Source organism: Rhincodon typus, chromosome 39, assembly GCF_021869965.1.
Source record: "Rhincodon typus isolate 14 chromosome 39, sRhiTyp1.1, whole genome shotgun sequence".
NCBI classification, from domain to species: Eukaryota; Metazoa; Chordata; class Chondrichthyes; order Orectolobiformes; family Rhincodontidae; genus Rhincodon; species Rhincodon typus.
Window position 1 is genome coordinate 9,751,430 of NC_063370.1, and position 20,990 is coordinate 9,772,419.

Sequence of the window (20,990 nt, forward strand, 5' to 3'; positions counted from 1 at the left end):
ATGAAATTGATACAGTCCAAGGTTACCTTTGTCTGTCAAGATGTGTAGGCAACGAGTCACAAGGGTTTCTGCTCCTTTTGGACAGTTCTCCACTAACAGAAGCAGTTCAGGCGAGTTCATTCCCATCCCTCGGATCTGAAGCAACAGGGAAGAAAGGTTACAACACAAACATGGACAAGCGTTCTTCAGGAGTCTCTTTTCTTTCTGCATTACAGCATCAAATACAGTAATAACTGCCAACAAAACACAGGATAAAAAATGAGGCAGAGCCAATAGGCAGGAATCAAGCAACTTGGGAAAGGACCTAAGCTGCCTTCAAGATAGCTATTCAACAGGTTGCCCTGTAAAAAGAATATCAAGCTTTCTGCAACCACTCAATATCACAAAGCTTCCTAACCAATGAAGATGTTGTGGGTTGAAGTCCTGCTCCAGACACTTGAACACAATTTAGACTGACACACATAACACAATACTGAAGGACTGTCAGGTATGGAAGGTTTGAATTATAAAAAAGGTGGATAGGCTGGGACTTTTCCACTGGAACGTAAGAGGTTGAGAGGTGACCTTACAGAAGTTTATGAAATCATAAAGGGTATATAGAGAGGGCTAATGGTAGGTGTCTTTTCCCTAGGATGGGGGATTTCAAGTCTGGGGACATATTTTTAAGGTGAGAGGAGAGAGATTTTAAGAAAAAGATGAGGGGCAAACTTTTTTTTTTAAAAAACAAAGGGTGGTTTGCATGTGAAATGAACTTCCTGAGGAAGTGGTAGATGTGGGTTCAGTTACAACATTTAAAAGACATTTGGATAAGTATGTGAATAGGAAAGGTTTGGAGGGATATGGGCCAGCAGCAGGCAGGTGGGACTAGTTTAGTTTGGGATTATGTTCGGCACAGACTGGTTGGACCAAAGCATCTGTTTCTGTGTTGTAGGACTGTATGACTATGACAACAAGGTGATTTTGGCCAAGCTTTTTTTATTCGTTGGATGTGAATGGTAGCCTGAGCCAGTGCAGGAACTGAAGCTGTTAGCCTCCCTCTGCGTCATAAATTAGCTGACTCAGCTAACCAACTCTGAGGGATAAGTCAGGGCACTGAGAAGAATATCCTTGTTCTTCTTTAAAATAATGCCATGAGACTTCTGTACCCATGTGAAAATTACCTCTGCCAGTGCAACATCCCCTCACTAGGATACTGGGAATGTCAGCACGCTTGTGGGTTGAAGCAGCAACCTGCTGACTGAGAAACACAGCCAACCAGCCCAGGGGCCTCACGTTTCCTTACCGGCTGCTCGATGACACGCAACACTGTGCGCTTAATATCAGCGATTGCCTCGGTGTAGACAGCAGCAAGTTCATGAATAAGTTTGTGGTTCTGGGGAAGCAGAGCAAGGTACAGGTAGAGACACTGTTTCACCATCTCCTCCGTCCAAGGGGCTGCCACCTCTGTCAGTCAAAAGAATTTTTTTACTTTAAATTACAGACTTAAAATAAAAACTAGACTTCATTCAGCCATGTTCCCAACCAAGCAGATCCACACAGAATATCTACATACCCCCTCCTCAGCCAGCTGACTAACATCCCACCAGATATGGGACAAGGCCAGCATTTGGTGCCAAACCCTAATTGCCCTCGTGTGGTTTGCAGGGCTATTTCAAAGGGCAGTTGACAGTCAACCACATGGCTATTGGTTGGGAGTAACATGTGGGACAGACTGGGCAAGAACTGCAGATTTCCTTCCCTAAAAGAACATTAGTGAACCAGGTGGGTTTTTATGAAAATTCATAATAGTTTCATGGGCTCAGAATCATAGACTCACTACAGTGTGGAAGCAGGCCATTCAGTCCATCAAGTCCACACCAACCCTCTGAACAGCATCCCATCCCTTTATCCTATTCATGTAACCCTGCACTTCTCATGGTTAATTCACTTAGCCTGCTCATTCCTGGACACTATGGGCAATTTAGCATGGCCAACCCTGCACAACTTTGGACTGTGGGAGGAAGTCGGAGCACATGGAAGAAACTCCTATATTTCAATTCCAGATTGATTAGTTGAATTTAAAATTTTACCAGCTGCTGCTCTGGAGTTTGAACCAGTGTCCTCAAAGCATCAGCCTAGTCTAATGGATAACTAGTCCAAAGACATTATTTCTACACCATCCCCTAAATACAACAACATTCACTCATGATACGCCCCACAATACAGTCAATTCAAACCCAATCCAGCTCACCAACACCCCGCTAGACAGCCAACCCACACTTATCCATGCACGGTGGAAGTGACAGACTAGGGCTACTGTCGCTACGTGACGTTCTGGGGACACGGGTTCATGGTAAATGGTGGAACTTGAATTCAACAGAAATCTGCAAGTAACAATCACGAGACCACTACTGACTGCCTGAAAATACTCACATCGGGAATTCCCTCCCTAATAACATTGTGGTTCAACCCTCACCACCATCACCTCAAGAATGAATAAAAATAACTGGTTCAATAATGTCCTTTAAGGAAAGAAACTCATGCCCTGGCCCAGTCTGGTCTACATGCGACTTCAGACCCATAGCATTGTGGTGGACCCCTAACTGCCCTCTGGGCAATTAGGGATGGGCAATAAACACTGGCCTAGCCAGCACTGACCACATCCCACGAATAAGAGAAACGTAGTGAACACATACTGAAATCTGAGTCCCATCCAACTAGCCAGCCAATGGATACTGCCAGAAAGGTACATGGCCATGTATAGAACTCTTACCGGTGTCCTTGTCAGCCCCGAAGAGGATGGAGGGCGGGTTAGGATGAACCAGCAGCTGCAAGTAATTCAGGGCAAACTTCTCGATGTAGTCACGTAGTTGCTCCTTGTCATACATTCTTTTGATAAACATCAGCGCCTGGGAGCGGACCTGAAGAGGAGACCGGACAGTGAACATGTTGGCAGGAGGCAGCCTAGTTTCCATTTTAGTGCCTGCATTTTACACACCGATGGCTCCCAATGGTCCACTGGGTCAAAGCACTCTAGCTGGGAGTCCTATAGGTCAAGAGGATCCCAGTTGCTAATGTCCATTTGTTGCTCCTCAGTCTTTCTCAGATGCTGCAGCAATCATGGCTACAACCAGCCTTAGCCTCCCTGGGTTACTGGGCGGTAAACAGAGAGTTTGCATTTGTATGATGCCTTTAACAACCCTTGGGACAAGACAAAGAGCTATTATCAAAGTGCAATTGCTGTTGCAATATGGCAAAGTGCGCATACATCATTCCAGAAAACAGCAATGTGATAACAAGATAACGACTTTCTTTAAATGTTGGTTTAGGGATGTATATTAGCCAGGACACTAGGGGAAAGCTACCGAAGGTTTTTCATCAACCACCAGCACAGTGGCTTAGTGGTTAGCACTGCTACCTGACAGCACCAGGGACCCGGGTTCGATTCTAGCCTCAGGCGACTGTCTGCGCAGAGTATGCACGAGTTTCCCCCAGGTGCTCTGGTTTCCTCCCACAGTCCAAAGATGTGCAGGTTAGGTGGACTAGCCATGCTAAATTGCCTATAGCGTCCAGGAAAGTGCAGGATAGGTGGATTAGCCATGGGAAATGCAGGTTCACGGAAATAGGGGGGTGGGTGGGGGCGCTCTTCGAAGGATCAGTATGGACTTGATGGGCCAAATGCCCTGCTTCCACACTGTAGGGATTCTACAATTCTATCCTATTAAAATACCGTTATATCCATTCTAGAGGGAAGACAGAATCACAGCTGAACCAAAAGGCTGCACGTCTCATAGTGCAGAGCAGTAATGCACTTCAGTGTCAATTTCGATTGATGTCCTCCACTCTGTGGTGGGACTTGAAAACCACAGCCAGATCTGGAGGTGAGCCACAGCTCTTGATACTCAACAGATGCAAGCCCAGCTTGTGTGTTGAATTAGCCAACATTTCCAAAGCAGCATAAGGGTGAACACCTGACTTAGTTGATTTAGGAAAAAGAAAGTCCACCAAGGGATTATTATTACTGGATGGTGTGGAGTGGAGGGGAGTGGACACAGAACAGCTGCCCAGCAAAAGTCTGAGCCTTAAGGACTGAGGGAAAGCAGTGCTGGGGTGCAGGGGGAGACAGACAGACAGACAGACAGAGAGATGGAAATGGTGGCTAATTGAATTCAAGGTGAGGACTGGTTTGGGGGTACTCTATTCTAGCAGGATAGTTACATTTTGTCTCTTTACCTTATCCTTCTCATGAGAGCTCAAGTCAAGCAGCACATGGAGGTACTGCAGCTGCTTTGAAGGCCTCTTGAAGATCAGATCCCTTAGTGTCGACATTCCAAGGTAGATGCGAGTCTGCAAGAAACATGAGAGGATCATCATTAGCACTTTGGAACTGATAAAAGAATAAAATGACACAGAAGACAGCTCCGGAGAAGATCCATGCCAGTATCCTGATGCCTACCTTATCCTCGCAGTACCGGCGAATCACCTCTAATGCACTATCAGTTATACAGGGAGCTTCTAGGACCAGCTTGGTAAACAGCCTAATGGAGGAAGATCGGCAGTCAGAAACAAAATCAGAGATTATAACAACAAAAAACTTGCAGGAATTGGGAAGCACACATCCATAATACATCCTCGCTGATATCAAGGATCTGTTATTGCATTCATGGCACATGAACAGACTGGAATGAATGGTGGATGAAAGCAACAGCTTGTATTTATATAGCATTATTAAATAACAGGAAAGGCACCAAAACACTTTACATAAGTATTATCCCATAAAATTTGCCACTGATCCACACATGGAGACACAACAGGTGTCATGGGCCAGACCAGACCAGATCAAACCCCCTCAAAATATATTAAGAAGATATCTTTAAAATAAGAATGCAGAGTTAAGGTCTAGGCTAAGTTTAAGACATTGCGTTCCAACTACCAGGCTTGAAGTAAAACACACTTTTTCATACACTATAGTTAAAATATAACAAAAGAAACAAGAAATTAGAATAATTAGCTCTATTGATAAATTTAACAGATTATTTTATTACTGAAAAGTAACCATTCCAAAATAGTAACATCCCCTAAACACACCCTTGACAAAGGCAAATGCAAGAAAATAAATAATCTCAAGGAATTCGCCAGTCCAGGAGGAAACACATCGAGAATACTGAGTGCGTGTGGGGGAAGGGGGAAGGGGGAAAGGACTGCAGCTTCCAACTTAGCTTCGAGTCCCCAGCAACTGCTACTGAAAAACTAAAACTAAAAATCCTGGTTCTGAGGGAGCTTGACCTACCCAATCAGGTAGAGTTTTACACATAGGCAGAGTTTTGAATGAACTTAGGATTTCTGAAGAGGTAGGTCAGCCAAGAGAGCAGGACTAAACTCTGGATGTTGTGATCCACTCCATAACCAAATAATCTAATATTCACAGCTGTTTGGAATAAGTGACGAATAAGACCCTGGGCAAGCACCATGAACCAGATGGACTTTGGTGTGCATGTCCACCAGGCCCTTAAGGTAGCAGGACAGGTAGATAAAGTGGTTAACAAGGTATATGAGATACTTGCCTTTATTAGCCATGGCACAGAGGTTAAGAGTGGGGGCGGGAGTACACTGGAACTGTATAAAACATTGAACAGACCACAGTTAAGACTATTGCATTATGGCATCCGCATTATAGGAAGGATGTGATTGCACTGGAGAGAGTGCAGAGGACATTTACCAACATTTTGCCTTGGCTGCAGAGTTTTAGTTATGAAGAGAGATTGGGTAGAATGAAGTTGTTTTCCTCGGAGCAGAGGAGATCAAGATTGAGATGTGTAAAATTATGCGTGCTACAGATAGGAAAAAAAAACTTTTCTCCTGGAGAAGAATCAATGACTGGGGGCGCACAGACTGAAGGTTTAAAGGGGATGAGAGAACATTTTTTTTTTCAATCTAGAAAGTGGTGAGAAACAGGAACTCTCCACCGGCAATGGTGGTAGAGGCAGAAATCCGCACATGACTTAAGTACTATCTGCACATGCAAAGTCAAAGCATACTAGGCCATGGGCAAAGTGCTGGAAAATGGGATCAGAATAGTTAGACGGGCACAGAATGGATGGGCCAAAGGGTTTTTTTTTGCTGTGCTGCACGCCTTTATGACACTATACAGGCTCATTCAAGAAAAATGGTCATTTTAATGAGGTATAACAGAGAACTTATCCCAGTAAGATTAGAGTGTAATGGAGAAAGCTGGAAAAATAATCAGCAAATTTTGATTACAGGTGATAAGAGTAGGTTCTATCAGCACAATTACTGACCCATCCTTCTGGTCTGGTTTCTCCTGCAGCCCTGATAGTAAGCTGGTCAAACATTCATCGTAATTCTCCAGATTGCCATTGGGCCACTTTTCAAGGTACAGGTTGTACTCTTGGTAAAGCCAAGCAAAAGCAAGGTCGACACGGTTCCGGATGTCCTCCAGGATGAAATCCATCATCTTGCCTTTCAACTTCCCATCAAACTGTGTCACGAGACGGGCAAGAATCTTCACACGAATCTGGAATTGAAAAATGGAACGATCAGAAAATAGTAATATAACAGCAGAGAATCTGACCAGGGAGGGCAATCTAAATACTTCTAATGATCCAACTGCTGCAGTTCATCATTCCCAATACAAAATCACGAGGGGAACGGATAGAGGGAATAGCCGAGGTCTTTTTCCCAGGGTAGGAGAGCCCAAAGCTAGACGGCATAGGTTTAAGATGAGAGGGGAAAGATTTAAAAAGGAACCAAGGGGCAACATTTTCACGCGCAGGGTGGTGCCTGTATGGAATGAGCTGCAACAGGAGATGGAGGAGGCTGGTACAATAACAGCATTTAAAAGGAACTTGGATGGGTATATGAATAGGAATGTTTAAAGGGGTATGGGCCAAATGCTGGCAAACGGGACTAGATTAATTTAGGATAGCTGGTCGGCATGGACGAGTTGGACCAAAAGGTTTGTTTCAACTGTACAACTCTATGACTCCATGGCTCAATAACTTCAAACCTATGTCTGTATTCAACCAGAATTTTGAACATTTTTTAAACTATTTTTGCCTGCACTAAAATGGCCTGGAAGATCCATAAGCATTTCTCACTCTGTCTCCATAAAGCTACTTACCTGTATTATCAGCTTTAAAGTAAATTCTCCATCTTTAACCCCATTAGAGAATTTACGGACAAAACAAAGTCATGCTGTTGAAAATACTCCACGGGAGCCTCACCTCACCCTGCCACAGCACATCCACCTCTTTCATGTATATCACCAGCTCCTCCTTAAACACATCTACTTGGCATCTCAAGTACTGATTTGCTGTCTATCTTTCTTTAAGCTATTTAATTAACGTTTTGCAGTCTAAGCTTAATGAATAATCAGGAGACGAGTTTGAGGTTTTTAGCTTTTGGGAACTCATGACCTCACAGTGCATGGATGAACTCTACCCTGAGAATCTTGCAGCAGAACACCAGCAGGCTTATTCCTGTGGCTTTAACTCAGTGTTTTCCCAAATGTTTGCCACTATGGGTATAAGGAGAGGCTGGATACGCTGGGACTTTTTCCACTGGAACAGAGGGGGTTGATGGGTGACCCTGTAAAGGTTGATAAAATCATAAAGGGTATAAATAAGGTGAATAGCAAAGGTCTTTTCCCTAAGGTTGGAGAGATCAAAACTAGAGTGCATATTTTTGAGGCGAGAGGAGAATAATTTAAAACGGACCTGTGGGGCAAACGTTTTGCACGTGGGTGGTTCATATGTGGAATAAACTGAGAGAGGAATTGGTAGATTCAGATACAGTTGGAACATTATTTGGACAGGTACATGAATAGGAAAGGTTGAGGGATATGGGCCAAATGCAGGCAAATGAGGCTAGTTTAGTTTGGTCAGCATGGGCGAGTTGGGCCAAGGGTCTGTTTCTGTGTTGTATGCTTCTATGATCCCATTTTGAAGTCTCAAAATTGTCACGACAACTCCTCCTGCCATCCACCACCAAACAACACTCCCCCTACAAAACCTCCCAAAAGTGGAAACTGAGCGGGGTTGGGGAAGGGGAGAGAAGGACTTGTAGTAGCAAGTGTGGTGGTCCTCTGTCAGAGCGGGAATGAAGCTACTAAACCTCCGCCAGACCTCCACAGTGGTCGTGCTGCCTCAAAGCTCATGACCCCAATTTTCAGTTGGTGATATCATTTGGGGACCCAACCCCCCCCCACTTTGGACAGCTCAGTTCAACTGTACATCCTAGTATTCCAGTAAGCTTAATTTATTCATGCAATTTTATTTTAAAGACTTGGATTAAATAGAATAGGAGAGCCACGGCATGAAACATAGGGGGATTTCAGGTACGATGAGCAATTAAGAATTCAAATAGTATTGCGTCCTTTATGAAAAGGAATTTAAAGTATAAGATGAAGGAAGGCCTGCTGCAACTGGGTGGCACGGTGGCTCAGTGGTTAGCACTGCTGCCTCACAGCGCCAAGGACTCAGGTTCAATTCCAGCCTTGGGTGACTGTCTGTGTGGAGTTTGCATGTTCTTCCCCGTGTCTGCATGGGTTTCCTCCAGGTGCTCCGGTTTCCTCCCACAGTCCAAAGATGTGCAAGTTAGGGTGGATTGGCCACACTAACAGTGTCAAGGAACGTGCAGAATAGGTCGATCAGCCATGGGAAATGTAGGGTTACAGGGATAGGGTAGGGGGTGAGTCTAGGTGGGATGCTCTTTGGTGGGTCGGTGTGAACTCGATGGGTCGATTGGCCTGCTTCCACACTGTAGGGATTCTATGAATTATATAATTTTGCTGACTGTAAGACCACATTTTAAGAGGACTGTGTGCAGTTTTGGCCTCCATAACCCTGAAACAGACATACTTGCCCAAGAGAAACACAGCAAGGGTTCACTGGACTCATTCCTGGCCCAAGGGTGCTGATGAACAGAGACTGAGTAGATGGATTTAAACTCCCCAGTAATTAGAACAATGAGTAACAATCTCGCTGAAACACGTACACTTCTTGAAAGATTTAACATGGTGAATACAGACAGGCTGCTTTCCCACGGCTGGAAAATCTAGAACAAGTAATGTCTCAGGATAATGACGTCAACTATTTTGGGCTGAAATGAGAAGAGACTTCTTCATTTGATAAGTTGCAAATCTTTAATATTGTCAGCCTCAAAGATCAAGATGCTCAGTCACTGGGTAAATTCAATATGGAGATGGATAGATTTTTAGACACTTGGGGGTAGGTGGGTGGAAGGGCAGGGAAGTGGATTTGAGGTAGAAATTCAGCTAATTTGTTGATTGGTGCAGAAGGCTCAAGGAGCAACTCCAACCGTGTTACATCCCCACACACAAACACAGAAGGGCTGAGGCCACAAAATGGTATGAAAAAAAAATACACGGTACCGCCCCAGCTCCACCTCGCGCTACTGCTTTTTCTGCTTTGAGGATGCGTTGCACAGCTCCGAGCTTCAGCTTGTCAATCTTATCTGCTGGCAGCTGCTGGACGACGTCTCCCAGGCGGAAAACCTTCTTCCGCCCACTCTGCCCCGGCCTGCGAACAACAAATAACCTATTAGCTGGTGGAAAAGGCCTAACCAGTACCCAGGCAAGGGCAGGTTTAAAAACATGCCTACAGGTTACAAATGCCTCAGCTCCAATTAGGGATCTGTAGGTTCAGAAGAACATCGCTGTTAATCTGTTGAGTTAGCGGATCTCTGTCAGGGCTGCAAATGGCCTCCATGTCTCAGGTTTCATAAATGTGGGAAAGCTCTAACAATGCCACCAACACACTTTGGCTAGTGGTTGAATGCACCCAGATATGTACCCAATGCACAAGAGCACACCGTGGCCTCATTCCACTAATCTTATCTTCAGTCGAACACCCCTCAAGCAATCTGGAAACTAAAAATGCTGGAGATCACAGTGGGTCAGTTAGGTTGCTGTCTCTCCATGGAAACTAACGTTTCAAGTCTAGCAGACTTTTCATCACAGCCCTCAGCAATCCTTATGCTGTTTCCGATTTCCTATGCCCCTCCTTTCACAGTTGTACATTCAGCTGCCAGGTAAACACTGATATTCCTTTCTTAAAACCCCGTCTCCCCTCTAAGATGCTTCTCAAAATATTTTTTTTTGAGCAAGCTTTTGGTCACGCATCCATTTTGTCTAAGTGGCAGAGTGTCAAACAGTGCCTACTGACACTCCTCAGCCTTTGCACATTCTTCTACATTAGAAGGTGCTACAGAAATGCACACAGTGGTTGAGCCTGTCCATGGGAGACATCCCATTCACAGCCTAGGCACCCGAGCAACAAACCCACATGAGTATCCGTTTTCTGAAGTGACCACCTACCTTGCCTGGCTTGATTGCAAAATGGGTTCCACTCGGCGCTTCGCTTGCATCTCCTCTTCTTTGGTGGGCTGTGTAAAAGGCGCTCCGACAACAGAGATAGCTTGGCCGTGCCGCAACGTGGAGTAACGCCGTTTGATAACCAGCCCCTCATTTTTCACATCTTTCCCCTGTTTCGGGTCATCGTCTGATTGGAGCTTCATCTGGTCAACTCCTGAGGGAAAAACAGCCCCCTCAAACACAAATCCACATCGAGGGACAGCCACTTCCCCTCCATCTTAACACTATCAGTGCCATCACTAAAGACTTTGCTGAGACTCGAGCGCAAAATCCAGCCTGTGAAATACTGACAGGGTGCTGCAAGGTCAGAGGTATTGCTGTACATAGGAGACATCAAACAGGCTCTTGCCTGTCCCCTCAGACAAATGTTAAAAATCCCACAGCACTATTCCAAAGAGCAGGGGATTCTCCCAAGTGTCATAGCCAATTCTCATCTCCCAAAAAAAAAATCTGATGTTTACAAATACATTAGTGAAATCTTGCCATGTATAAACTAGTTGCCACACTCCCCATAATTAATTGTAAAACATTTTAGAGCAGTCAGAGGCATGAAATGTTCTATACAAATGCAAGTCTTTCTTTAAGGCGCCCTCGATGACCTCTTGACCAAACATCTGAAAATTTCCATCTTTACTCCAATTGATTTTAAAAGGACCCTTGTTGGGGGTGGTGGGGCGCAACAATTTCACAGAGCGTTGTGCATCTGTGGAACAAACTGTCGGAGGAAATGGTTGAGGCAGGTACAATTACAACATTTAAAAGCCATTTGGACAGGTACATGGATAGGAAAGAATTAGAGGGATATGGACCAAACTCAGGCAGATAGGGGTTAGTTAAGTTCAGGAAACCTGGTCGGCGTGGATGCGTAGGAAGCTGAGGGGTGACCTTATAGAGGTTTATAAAATCATGAGGGGCATGGATAGCAAAGGTCTTTTCTCCAGGAGTCCAAAACTAGAGGGGCATAGGTTTAAGGTAACAGGGGAAAGATTTAAAAGGGATCAAAGGGATAACTTTTTCACGTAGAGCGTGATGTGTGTATAAAATGAGCTGGCAGAGGAAGTGGTGGAGGCAGGTACCTGGATGGGTACATAACTAGGAAGGGTTTAGGAGGGATATGGACCAAATGCTGGCAAATGGGACTAGATTAATTTATGGACAAATTGGACTGTAGTGTCTGTTTCTGTGCTGTACAATTCTAGGACTCTACTGAATTTTCTGAAACCTCTTTTTCTTTTGAGGTTGGTCAAAAAAAATGGCTGCTGAGGGTACAGTGATTTTTGCAATTGCTACACAGACTCAGATATATCTGAAGTTTCCAACTGAATGATCATGGGCAGTTCACTTGAAATGAAGTATCAAGAACTCATTTGTGGAATTACAATTCCCATTGTTTATGGACTTCCCTAAAACTCAAAATCTATGGACTACTTGACTTGCTGTCTGCAAGCTTGACATTTAGGGACATACAGAAAGGCTACAGCATAGGAGAAGGTCATTTGGTGTGCTATGTCCACATCAGTTCCAAAGGGGCATTGCAGCCAGCAGCACTTCCCTGCTCCATTCTCAGAGCCCCACATCCATGTCCCAGACAAAAATCCAATCCCTTCTAAATTTCTCAACCAAACCTCCTTCCACCACTAGCCCAGATAGTGAAAGTTATAGAGAAACAGTTAACTCACAAATAGGTATGGGTGTCCACCACCTCTCCCCATTGTGTAGAACCTCAAACCATTCCAGGTGAATAAGAGATATATTGATCATAAATAACAAATAATCCCAAGGAACCAAGAAGATACCAGTTTACAAATAACAAGAAGGAGAAGCAGCAAAGGTAACAACAACCAAAGCCTTAAAACCAGAGATTACAATATCTGAAGGACTCTAGGGCAGTTCCATTTCAACTCACTAGTTGAGAAAACTGACCTCCCGATAACAAAACTTCAAGCAACTCAAAAGGAATCCAGCAATACTTCTTGTTACAACACTGACTATTGAACTGTCCTGGAATCCCCGTCAGGCCTTCTTTATCGGCCCTGCTTCTTTTCCAAGGTCAACCAAATCATGTCACTTATGAACTATTACTTTGTACATCATTTGGGGAGGCAATAGCCTAGTAGTACTATTGTTGGACTGTTAATCCAAAGACCCAGGTAATGTTCTGGGGTCCAAGGGTTGGAATCGCTAGAACATTGAATTCAATTCAATAAATATCTGGAATTGAGAGTTCTAATGACCATGATATAATTGCCAATTGTCAGAAGAACCCATCTGGTTCACTAACGTACTTTAGGGAGGGAAACTGCCATCATTACCTGGTCTGGCCTACATGTGACTCAAGAACCACTATTGTGGTTGACTTTTTAAACTGGCCTCTGGGCAATTAGGGATGGGCAAAAGTGAATTTAAAACAAAAACTTATAAAAATGGCACTGTCCTCTAACTGTATTTGAGCACGAGAGTGGTAAGTGACAGAGCGTTAGTTTTTCAGAGTGAACACCCAAACAATCAATCTTATTTAAAGACTCAAAGCTCATTGCTGGTTATTGAAATTGACCATAACTCAGACAGACACACCGATTTCAGACAGTAGGAAAAGAGAGTGAGAGTTTCAGTTCTCTCTCATCCCTGTCCAGAGCAGATGGTGATACCACCACGAAATTCAAATTCTCATGGGAAGTGGTAATGTCAGATGAGTTAAAACCCACATCTGCATTTGTGCTGACCGACACTCGTTCCCATCTATCTGAGAGGGCTCTATTTTTCCGCCTTACCTGGCCCGAGACCTGCTGACGTCATCTGTGTGGCCATGAGCCGAGCTAAGTGCTTAATCTGGGCGTCTGTTCCTGCTGATTCCACCGGTGTATAGGTGGCCTGGAAGGAGGCTGGCATCACATCTGGAAGGTACACCATGCTGATCAAAACCTGAAACATACAAAAAGAAGGTAAGCTCTTTGTGTGGCCTCACACTAAACGCAGTCACCAGAACAGAAGACCAAGCACCTGCAGACCCTCAAGAATAACACAGAAATTACAACAGCGACAGGGCAGCCAGTCTGTGTTCGAGTAACACAAAGTTCATGCAAAGCACTTTCTCCAACAACCTGGATAAGTACAGCCTTTTAACATAGAAAGAACCCTATTATTGACACAGAATTGACCTCTCTGTTTGGATCACTAACTCCAATGGCAGATTTCATAGCATCACACCATCGCTGGAAAAAGACCTCCCCAGGTTTCTGTTCTAAATTTCTTTCCTCTTCTACCTCATCGTAACCACAATCACTCGCACTGTTCCGTTCAGTGTCATTCTTGCCGATCTATAAAACATCTCTAAAATCACGCTTCAATTCATCTGTTTGAATGAAGAGACCCAATTTTTTCATAGATTCCCTCTGTAGTTGCTTATCCTCTCACTCACCCAAGTAAGTCCACACTTTCCTAAAGTCTCAACACCTGCTTCTGTTTCTTATGGCTTAAATGTCTTTCCTCCTTTGTGGCCTCTCAGTACTTGTGACCACTTCAAATCAGAGCCCTGTCATAGCTCAACAGCACTGAAGTTCAGAGCAGAACATAGGAACATAGGAAATTCAGCTCTTCAAGCCTGATGTACCGTTAAACCATAGACCTTCTGCTTCAACACCGTTTACCTGTGATGACCCATCTCCTTTGGTGTCTTTAACACATAGAAATCTATCAATCGCTGTCTGGAACATGCTGAAATGGCTGGGCCTCCGTAGCTTATATTGTAGCCACAATATGAATAGTTCAGCACAGAACTCTAAGTACAGGTCACCCTTTCCAACAGAAATTCTTCTGATGGGAACAGAGAAGGTTCTCTCATGCAAAGCTCCAGAGAACCAAACAATCCTAGTCAAACAGAGTTTGGTCTAGGTATCCGGAACTTACCAGATTCGCTACGTTCTCTGGTGAAAGCAGCGGCATCAGGAACTGAGCTGTGACATCAATGGCAGACTGTGTACTCTGGGATGAAGATGGTTTAGAAGTGGAGGCTGCTACTTGTTCGAGATCCTTGTCTTCATCATCCTCACCTAACGGCTCTGTCAGCAGAACAGACATTGGTCAACAACAGCAGCAGCACTTAAGCACCTCCAGAAAAGAAAATTAGAGTCAGCCTCGGCTCATGGACAGCACTTTCCACCTGCGTGGTCGTAGGTTGAGAATTCAATTCCCAATCTGCAGTGTTTCAATGAATCAACACGAGGAACAGCACCACACCTTTCTGTTAGGCATTTACCACAAAATTCAACAATTTCCAACCATTATCTCGGCCTCCATTTTGCTTCCCATGGCGTTGCTTTTGGATGGAAGTTCATTATTTGGCAGTTCACACCTCCTCTGGACCCACCTTTCATCTCTTTACTTGACCCATTACCATGCCTTTTGACTCTACAGTACCAACTCTTTTTTGTCATCCTCCTGACTTCAACCGCATCACAAACCTTTGCCTTTCTTCTTTTTCCATCCATCACTTGCTTAAAAACCTATCACATCTCTAAATTTCTGCAGAGCTGACAAAGGTCCAATGCTGTGGATCTTCTCTTCCACTTTCTATTCCAGGAATCACAAAATTAAACTCACATTTTCCCAGCTACCATCAGTTCTGAGGAAGAGTCACCGGACCCGAAACGTTAACTCTGATTTTTTTTCTTCACAGATGCTGCCAGACCCGCTGAGTTTTTCCAGCAACTTCTGTTTTTGTTCCTGATTTACAGCATCTGCAGTTCTTTCAGTTTTTTACCACAAAATTAAGCTCAGATCTTCAGGGTGGGAGATTAAAAAGGTTAATGCCAAGAAGAAAATCACTCTACAAAATCATTAAAAGAATCAAGGCAGCAGATGCCAATGGGATTTCGGAATTTTTCAACTCAAAGTCAAAGTCAATACGTGAAGACACAGTGGTAACAGATCACACCAATGCTGTACCCCCCATCAATCCTTAATGGAGATACTTCTGCCGGGATGGATCATTTTCACAGTCAAAATAGCGCTCTTACCGATTTTGATTTTCTTCATGCCCTGTTCAGTGTCCTCTCCACGTCGTTTCCTCATATCCTTCAGGTTCGGCATGTTGCGAGCAATCTCCTGCTGCTGCGTGCCAAGGTCCAAAAGCAGCGTGGTGATCTGGGCGTGGAACTCCACCGAGGACGGGTGCTTCAACACGCTCAGCAAGTGCAGTTTCAAGTTCTTCCGCACGCTGCTGACCTGCGATTTGGCCAGGGTTGGAGGCAGATTTGCTGAAATCAAGAACAAGGCGTGAAAAAGGTGACACCTACTCAGGCTAACGGGGGACCCTTCACAAACCAGGAGGACGCAGCTCACTGGACAAGCTTTCTACAACTAGGGAGGTGATGGCCTATTGGTATTATCGCTGGACTATTAATCCAGAGACCCAGGTAATGCTCAGGGAACCCATGTTCAAATCCTGTTATGGCAGATGGTGGAATTTGAATTCCATGAATATCCGGAATTAAGAGTCTAATAATGACCATGAATCCATTGTCGATTGTAGGGAAAAACCCATCTGGTTCAATAACGTCCTTTAGGGAAGGGAACTGCCATCCTTACCTGGTCTGGCCTACATGTGACTCCAGACCCACAGCAATGTGGTTGATTCTGAACTGCCCACCGGGCAATAAATGCTGGTGTGGACAGTGATGCCCACATCCCATGAATAAACTAACTTAAAACAAACTACACTTGCTTTTCTTCATAAACCATTCTGGCTGAAAGGCCTCTTTACAAGTGGATTAATCAGACACCCCAAATAAATCTACTTTGTAAAACTTGATGTGACAATGCTAAATGTAAAGAATTTTTTTCCATAATCTTTTTTAAGAAAAGAAGTCTTTACCATTAACATATAATGGAGATGGCAGTGGAAACAAAAGGTGCTGGAGATCACAGTGCGTCAGGTAGCATCCATGGAGAGAAAGCAAGCTAATGTTTACAGTCTTAATGACTCTTCATCAGAGCTGAAGTGACACGAGTGCCTGCTTCTCACTGCAAGATCGATCTTTGGCAGAAGCCTGAAGGAGGAAGTACCCAAGGAGAACTTAGCATGGAGAAAGCGCAGGAAAGAGTTAGAAAGCAGCTGTCCCTAGGCAACAACAGCCCAGATATGGACAGAGATGGGATAGATCAGGAGGCTTCAGTTAGGGGTAATGGGATCTGGAACAGGAGGCCTGATACAATGTTTTTGGAGAGGGAGGCAGGGAATGTAAGAGGAAAGCAAAGCAGGAGCAACATGGAAGCTCAAATAGACAGAGGAGAGTGAAAATAAACAACCTGTCAAGCTGCTTCATCATTCAAAATGGTTATGTCTAATCTTGAGCTTCGCTTTGCCTGAGACCAAATATCTGCCTTTACCCAGCGTTAAATGTGAACAATGACAGGGCATCCACAACCCCCAGTGGAGAGAATTCCAAAGATTCACAACTGTTTTAATGAAGAACTTTCTCTCCACCTTCAATCCCAAATGATCAGTCACTCGGACTGGGATAGTGCCCTCATTACTCAACCAGTGGAAACAACCCCTACCCTGTTAGTCCCCTCAGAAGCAGAAGCGGAGCACTGAGCATAGTTGGAGGAGAGTAAGAGCGCTAGAGCGGTGGGGAAGGGACAGGAGAAAAGAGCAGAGCTCACCTCAGGCCACTGCTCATGCATTTTCTCTTGACCACAAAGTCCTTGACAGTAACCCACTTATGAAGCCAGCCATGCAATGTTGATTCCCACAGTCCCCTGGCCGAGAATGACTGTGCTCAGCGTGAGACTCCAGGAGCCCAGCCCAGCAGGCAGTTTGAATCAGATGTATGCTGCCAACTTCAGTACCAGTTTCAGTTTCAAGGACAGATGGCTGAGACACAAAAAATATCAAATATTCCCAACTAGCGATTCATGAGAGGCCCAAATACAGGAAGAAATACCACGTTAACAACAGGCACTTTGGCAAAGTTGCTGACTTCCAAAAGCAAACCTATGACAACACAGAATATGTTTGAGCCTGGGATCTTCCTGAATTTCAGCGATAAATACAAGGAAGTTGAGTATTTTCAACTCAAGTTGGTTATAGCCCAGGTATCTCACCTCAGTCTGAAGGCAACAGGTTCAAACTGCACCTCAATCTCAGATGGCACTCCTCTGCAGGACTGAAACATTGGTTGCACATTTGGAGGTGCCATCTTTCAAATGGGACATTAAACCCCGAGAGCTCTGCCAGCTGAACATAAAAGGACTCAGAACTCAATGAGAACAAGCACGAGGGAGCTCTCCCTCTTGTTCAGACCAATACTTATCCCTTACAATGTATTTTTACATGATTAATATTCATCACTCATCACTCACAAGAATGATCTAGTAATCACACTGTCATTTGTGGGAGCTTGCTGTGTATTAGTTGGTTGCCATGTTGCCTACACTACAACAGTGACTGCACTTTGAAATGACTCCAGTGGCTGTAAAGCACTTTGAAATGTTGTAAAGTCATGGAAAGCCCTATATTAAGAAAAGTCTTTCCTTCGGTCAACATCCTTACCATGAAGGGTCTCGTACGCCTGGATGACCTCAGACATGTACATGGGCCGTTGCCTAGCGATGGTTGCCAAGGAGCCCAATGCAACAGTCAGGTTGATGCTAGAAATGGCAGGATGCACCATGAACTTCAGGAGTTGATCCAGTGCCATTTTACCTTCTTGCTGAAGACTGCCTGGAATAGGTGTACACAAAAAAATATCAGAAATATGACTACCTTTCTGTTTACAAATTTGCAACTCATTAAAGTCAAAATCATAATAGTAAAATCCAGTGATTAAAGTAATAGCAGAGTCAGTAATTGTGTTGCATTCCTCTTCTGTAAGTGGTGTATGCACCAGTCCTCAGCCTGGTGTCTCCTCATTCCCACCACAAACTTAGTTCCTGAAAATAGAGCATTCCACACACACCCACAAATGCTGGGACTGATAAACAGAGGGCACAAATTCAAGATAACTGGCAAAAAGAAAACAAACAGGTTTGTGGTGGTGGTTTTTGGGAGTGTGTCTGTCTGTGCATTCACGCACGTGTTGTTATTGGCAGGGAGATGATGATGGGTTTTTTTTCTCCTCAGCATTAGGTTATGATCTGCAATGCCTAAAAACTGAATGAGGCAGGCTCATTAGCAACTTTGGAAAAGAGTCAAAGCTACCTGAAGAGAAAAGGTCAAGGGACTGGGACAAACTGAGCAGCTCTTCAAAAGGTATTATGGGCTAAATGAACTCCTTCCAAGCTGCAGATTTTATTCAATTAACATGCCACTGGCAAACGTTACATTTTATTAAGAAAAATAAGGAGTTCACATAATCTTGGAACAAACAATCTAAATGGGGTGTAGCAGTTAAAGGAGTTAAACAGGCAACCTGTTAAAAATAGTGACAGAGGTTAATAAAACCACAACAAAAACAAACCAAGGAACAAGGAATAAGTTCTAGGGGAACACAATTAAAAAGTTGAGAAGTTATGCTAAACATGTATCAAACCTTGGGTTAGCCCACACTAGCAGTGCAATGCCCTGATACCTTCTTATTAAAGGAGTTCAAGGTACTGAAGAGGATGCTAAAATATTTACAAGGATCACAAAGAAATACAAACTTATAACCCATAGGAAAGGATGACCAGACTGCAACTCTTCTCTCTAGAAGAGAAAAGGCCAAGTAGTGGCCTAATACAGGCCTTTAAAATTATGAAATGTTTTGAAAGGGTAACTAAAAGTCATTAAGGTAACATACTGACCAACAAATCAATATTAATTTTAAAATTTAGAATTTTTAATAAAACTGAGAATATAGAAGTCGCAACTAGAGGGGAATAATTTCAAGTTAATGTGCAGCCACTTTAAGAAGCTGGATGAACATATTGGCCAGTGTTTCCTAAGCATTTTTCTGGGTATGAACCTATTTTAATGCCTCATTGACTTCCTGTGATTCCAAAGTGAAAACTGAGATAGTGGCCTTCACCTACTGAGTAGTGTGTCAAAGAGTTGTCGAGGTTCACAGCATGGAAACAGGCCCTTCAGCCCAATTTGTCCCTGCCACCCAGTCTTCACAATTAATCGAGTCCCATTTGCCTGCATTTGGTCCAAATCCTCCATATCTACTCCATCCATGTACATGTCCAAATGTTTCTTCAATGACAAAATCGTACTTGCCTCCACCACTACCTCTGGCAGCTCATTCCAGATACTTACCACTCATTGTGTGAGAAAAACTGTCCCTCTGGACCCTTTTGTATCTCTCCCATCTCACCTCAAACCTACGCCCTCTAGATTTAGACTCCTCTTCCCCTGGGGAAAAGTTATTGGCTATCTACCTTATCTATGCCTCCCATGGCTTTATAAGCTTCTATAAAGGTCACCCCTCAGTCTTCTTTGCTCTAGGGAAAAGACTCCCAGCCTATCCAGCCCCTCTGTATAAATCAAACTTTCCAGTCAAGATAGCATCCCAGTAAATGTCTTCTGTCTAGGGTGTGGTGGGAAAATTTTAAACAGCTGGATTTTTGCTTTTCAAAAAAATAAGTTCCTTTATTTCTGCGGCAGACAGCAAACCTCAAAGATGTGTGCACAGTCCCAGCTCCACAGCATCCATTGCTGCCTCAAGACCACAAAATTTCATCTTGCAATCACACAGAGTCGTGACCCACAGTTTGGGAAGCTCTGAATTCAGAAGGGACTAGATGGTTACGCTGGTAAGAGCTAAGTTAGAAAAGGATGGGAGAAAACTCGAGCGGAGCATAAAATCTGGAGTGGACTGGTTGCTGTACATACTACACAATCCAAACAAGACTCCCCGGAAATCAGCTTGTCAGTCGCTCCAATACAAAATCACGCAAATAAAGCCAATCACCCGCCACACCTCAACTACGCCAGACTGAACAGACATGGACAGATTCCAGGGCCGAACATCCATTGGGCCTGACTTCATGTCGAGCCCAACAAATTGTACATGTACCTTGGAAGGTAGATGGACCAGTCATTACCCTTATCTCTTGATTTATTGCTTTCTAACCAGTAAGAAGTGCAGGATACCCACCGGCATTGATGTAAGAGTGATCCTTCACTATGCGGTCCAAGCTGATATCATTCTCCTGCCGCTTGGGGACATCTGAATCTGGAGTGCGAGGCGACAGCGTGATAATCAAACTTTCAATGAACTTGATGGCATGAGTGCGGATTCCATCATTGTCAGAGTCCAACATTAAGACAATATCATCCTGCATGTTACTAACCATATCCCAGCATGCCTCCTTGACTTCACTGATAACCTTGGACTTTACCATCCACTGAGGAAAGGAAAAAAAAAATCACAGAATCCTTACAGTATGGAAACAGGCCATTTGGCCCATCGAGTCCACACCAACCCTCCAAAGACCATTCCAGCCTGACCTATGCCCCTTACCTCATGCTTGTAACCCTGCATTTCCTATGGCTAACCCACCTAGCCTGCACATCCCTGCACACTATGGGCAATTTAGCCTGGCCAATCCACCTAACCTGCACGTCTTTGGACAGTGGGAGGAAACTGGAGCAACCGGAGGGAACCCACGCAGA

General features: G+C 44.1%; 1 protein-coding gene across 2 annotated transcripts in view; it reads right to left on the minus strand.

Annotated features, from left to right (window-relative positions):
• sympk (symplekin) overlaps positions 1 to 20,990 on the minus strand; it is a 41,808-nt gene that overhangs the window by 12,686 nt on the left and 8,132 nt on the right. For both annotated transcript variants that reach the window (XM_020519140.2, XM_020519139.2), the window contains exons 6-18: positions 20,473 to 20,722; positions 17,946 to 18,116; positions 15,409 to 15,648; positions 14,300 to 14,451; positions 13,165 to 13,315; positions 10,337 to 10,547; positions 9,392 to 9,539; positions 6,279 to 6,514; positions 4,436 to 4,517; positions 4,213 to 4,326; positions 2,753 to 2,900; positions 1,283 to 1,443; positions 27 to 135 (exon numbers count right to left, since the gene is read on the minus strand). In XM_020519140.2, the coding sequence (XP_020374729.2) occupies positions 27 to 135; positions 1,283 to 1,443; positions 2,753 to 2,900; positions 4,213 to 4,326; positions 4,436 to 4,517; positions 6,279 to 6,514; positions 9,392 to 9,539; positions 10,337 to 10,547; positions 13,165 to 13,315; positions 14,300 to 14,451; positions 15,409 to 15,648; positions 17,946 to 18,116; positions 20,473 to 20,722 (2,173 nt within the window). The remainder of the gene's footprint in view (positions 1 to 26; positions 136 to 1,282; positions 1,444 to 2,752; positions 2,901 to 4,212; positions 4,327 to 4,435; positions 4,518 to 6,278; positions 6,515 to 9,391; positions 9,540 to 10,336; positions 10,548 to 13,164; positions 13,316 to 14,299; positions 14,452 to 15,408; positions 15,649 to 17,945; positions 18,117 to 20,472; positions 20,723 to 20,990) is intronic.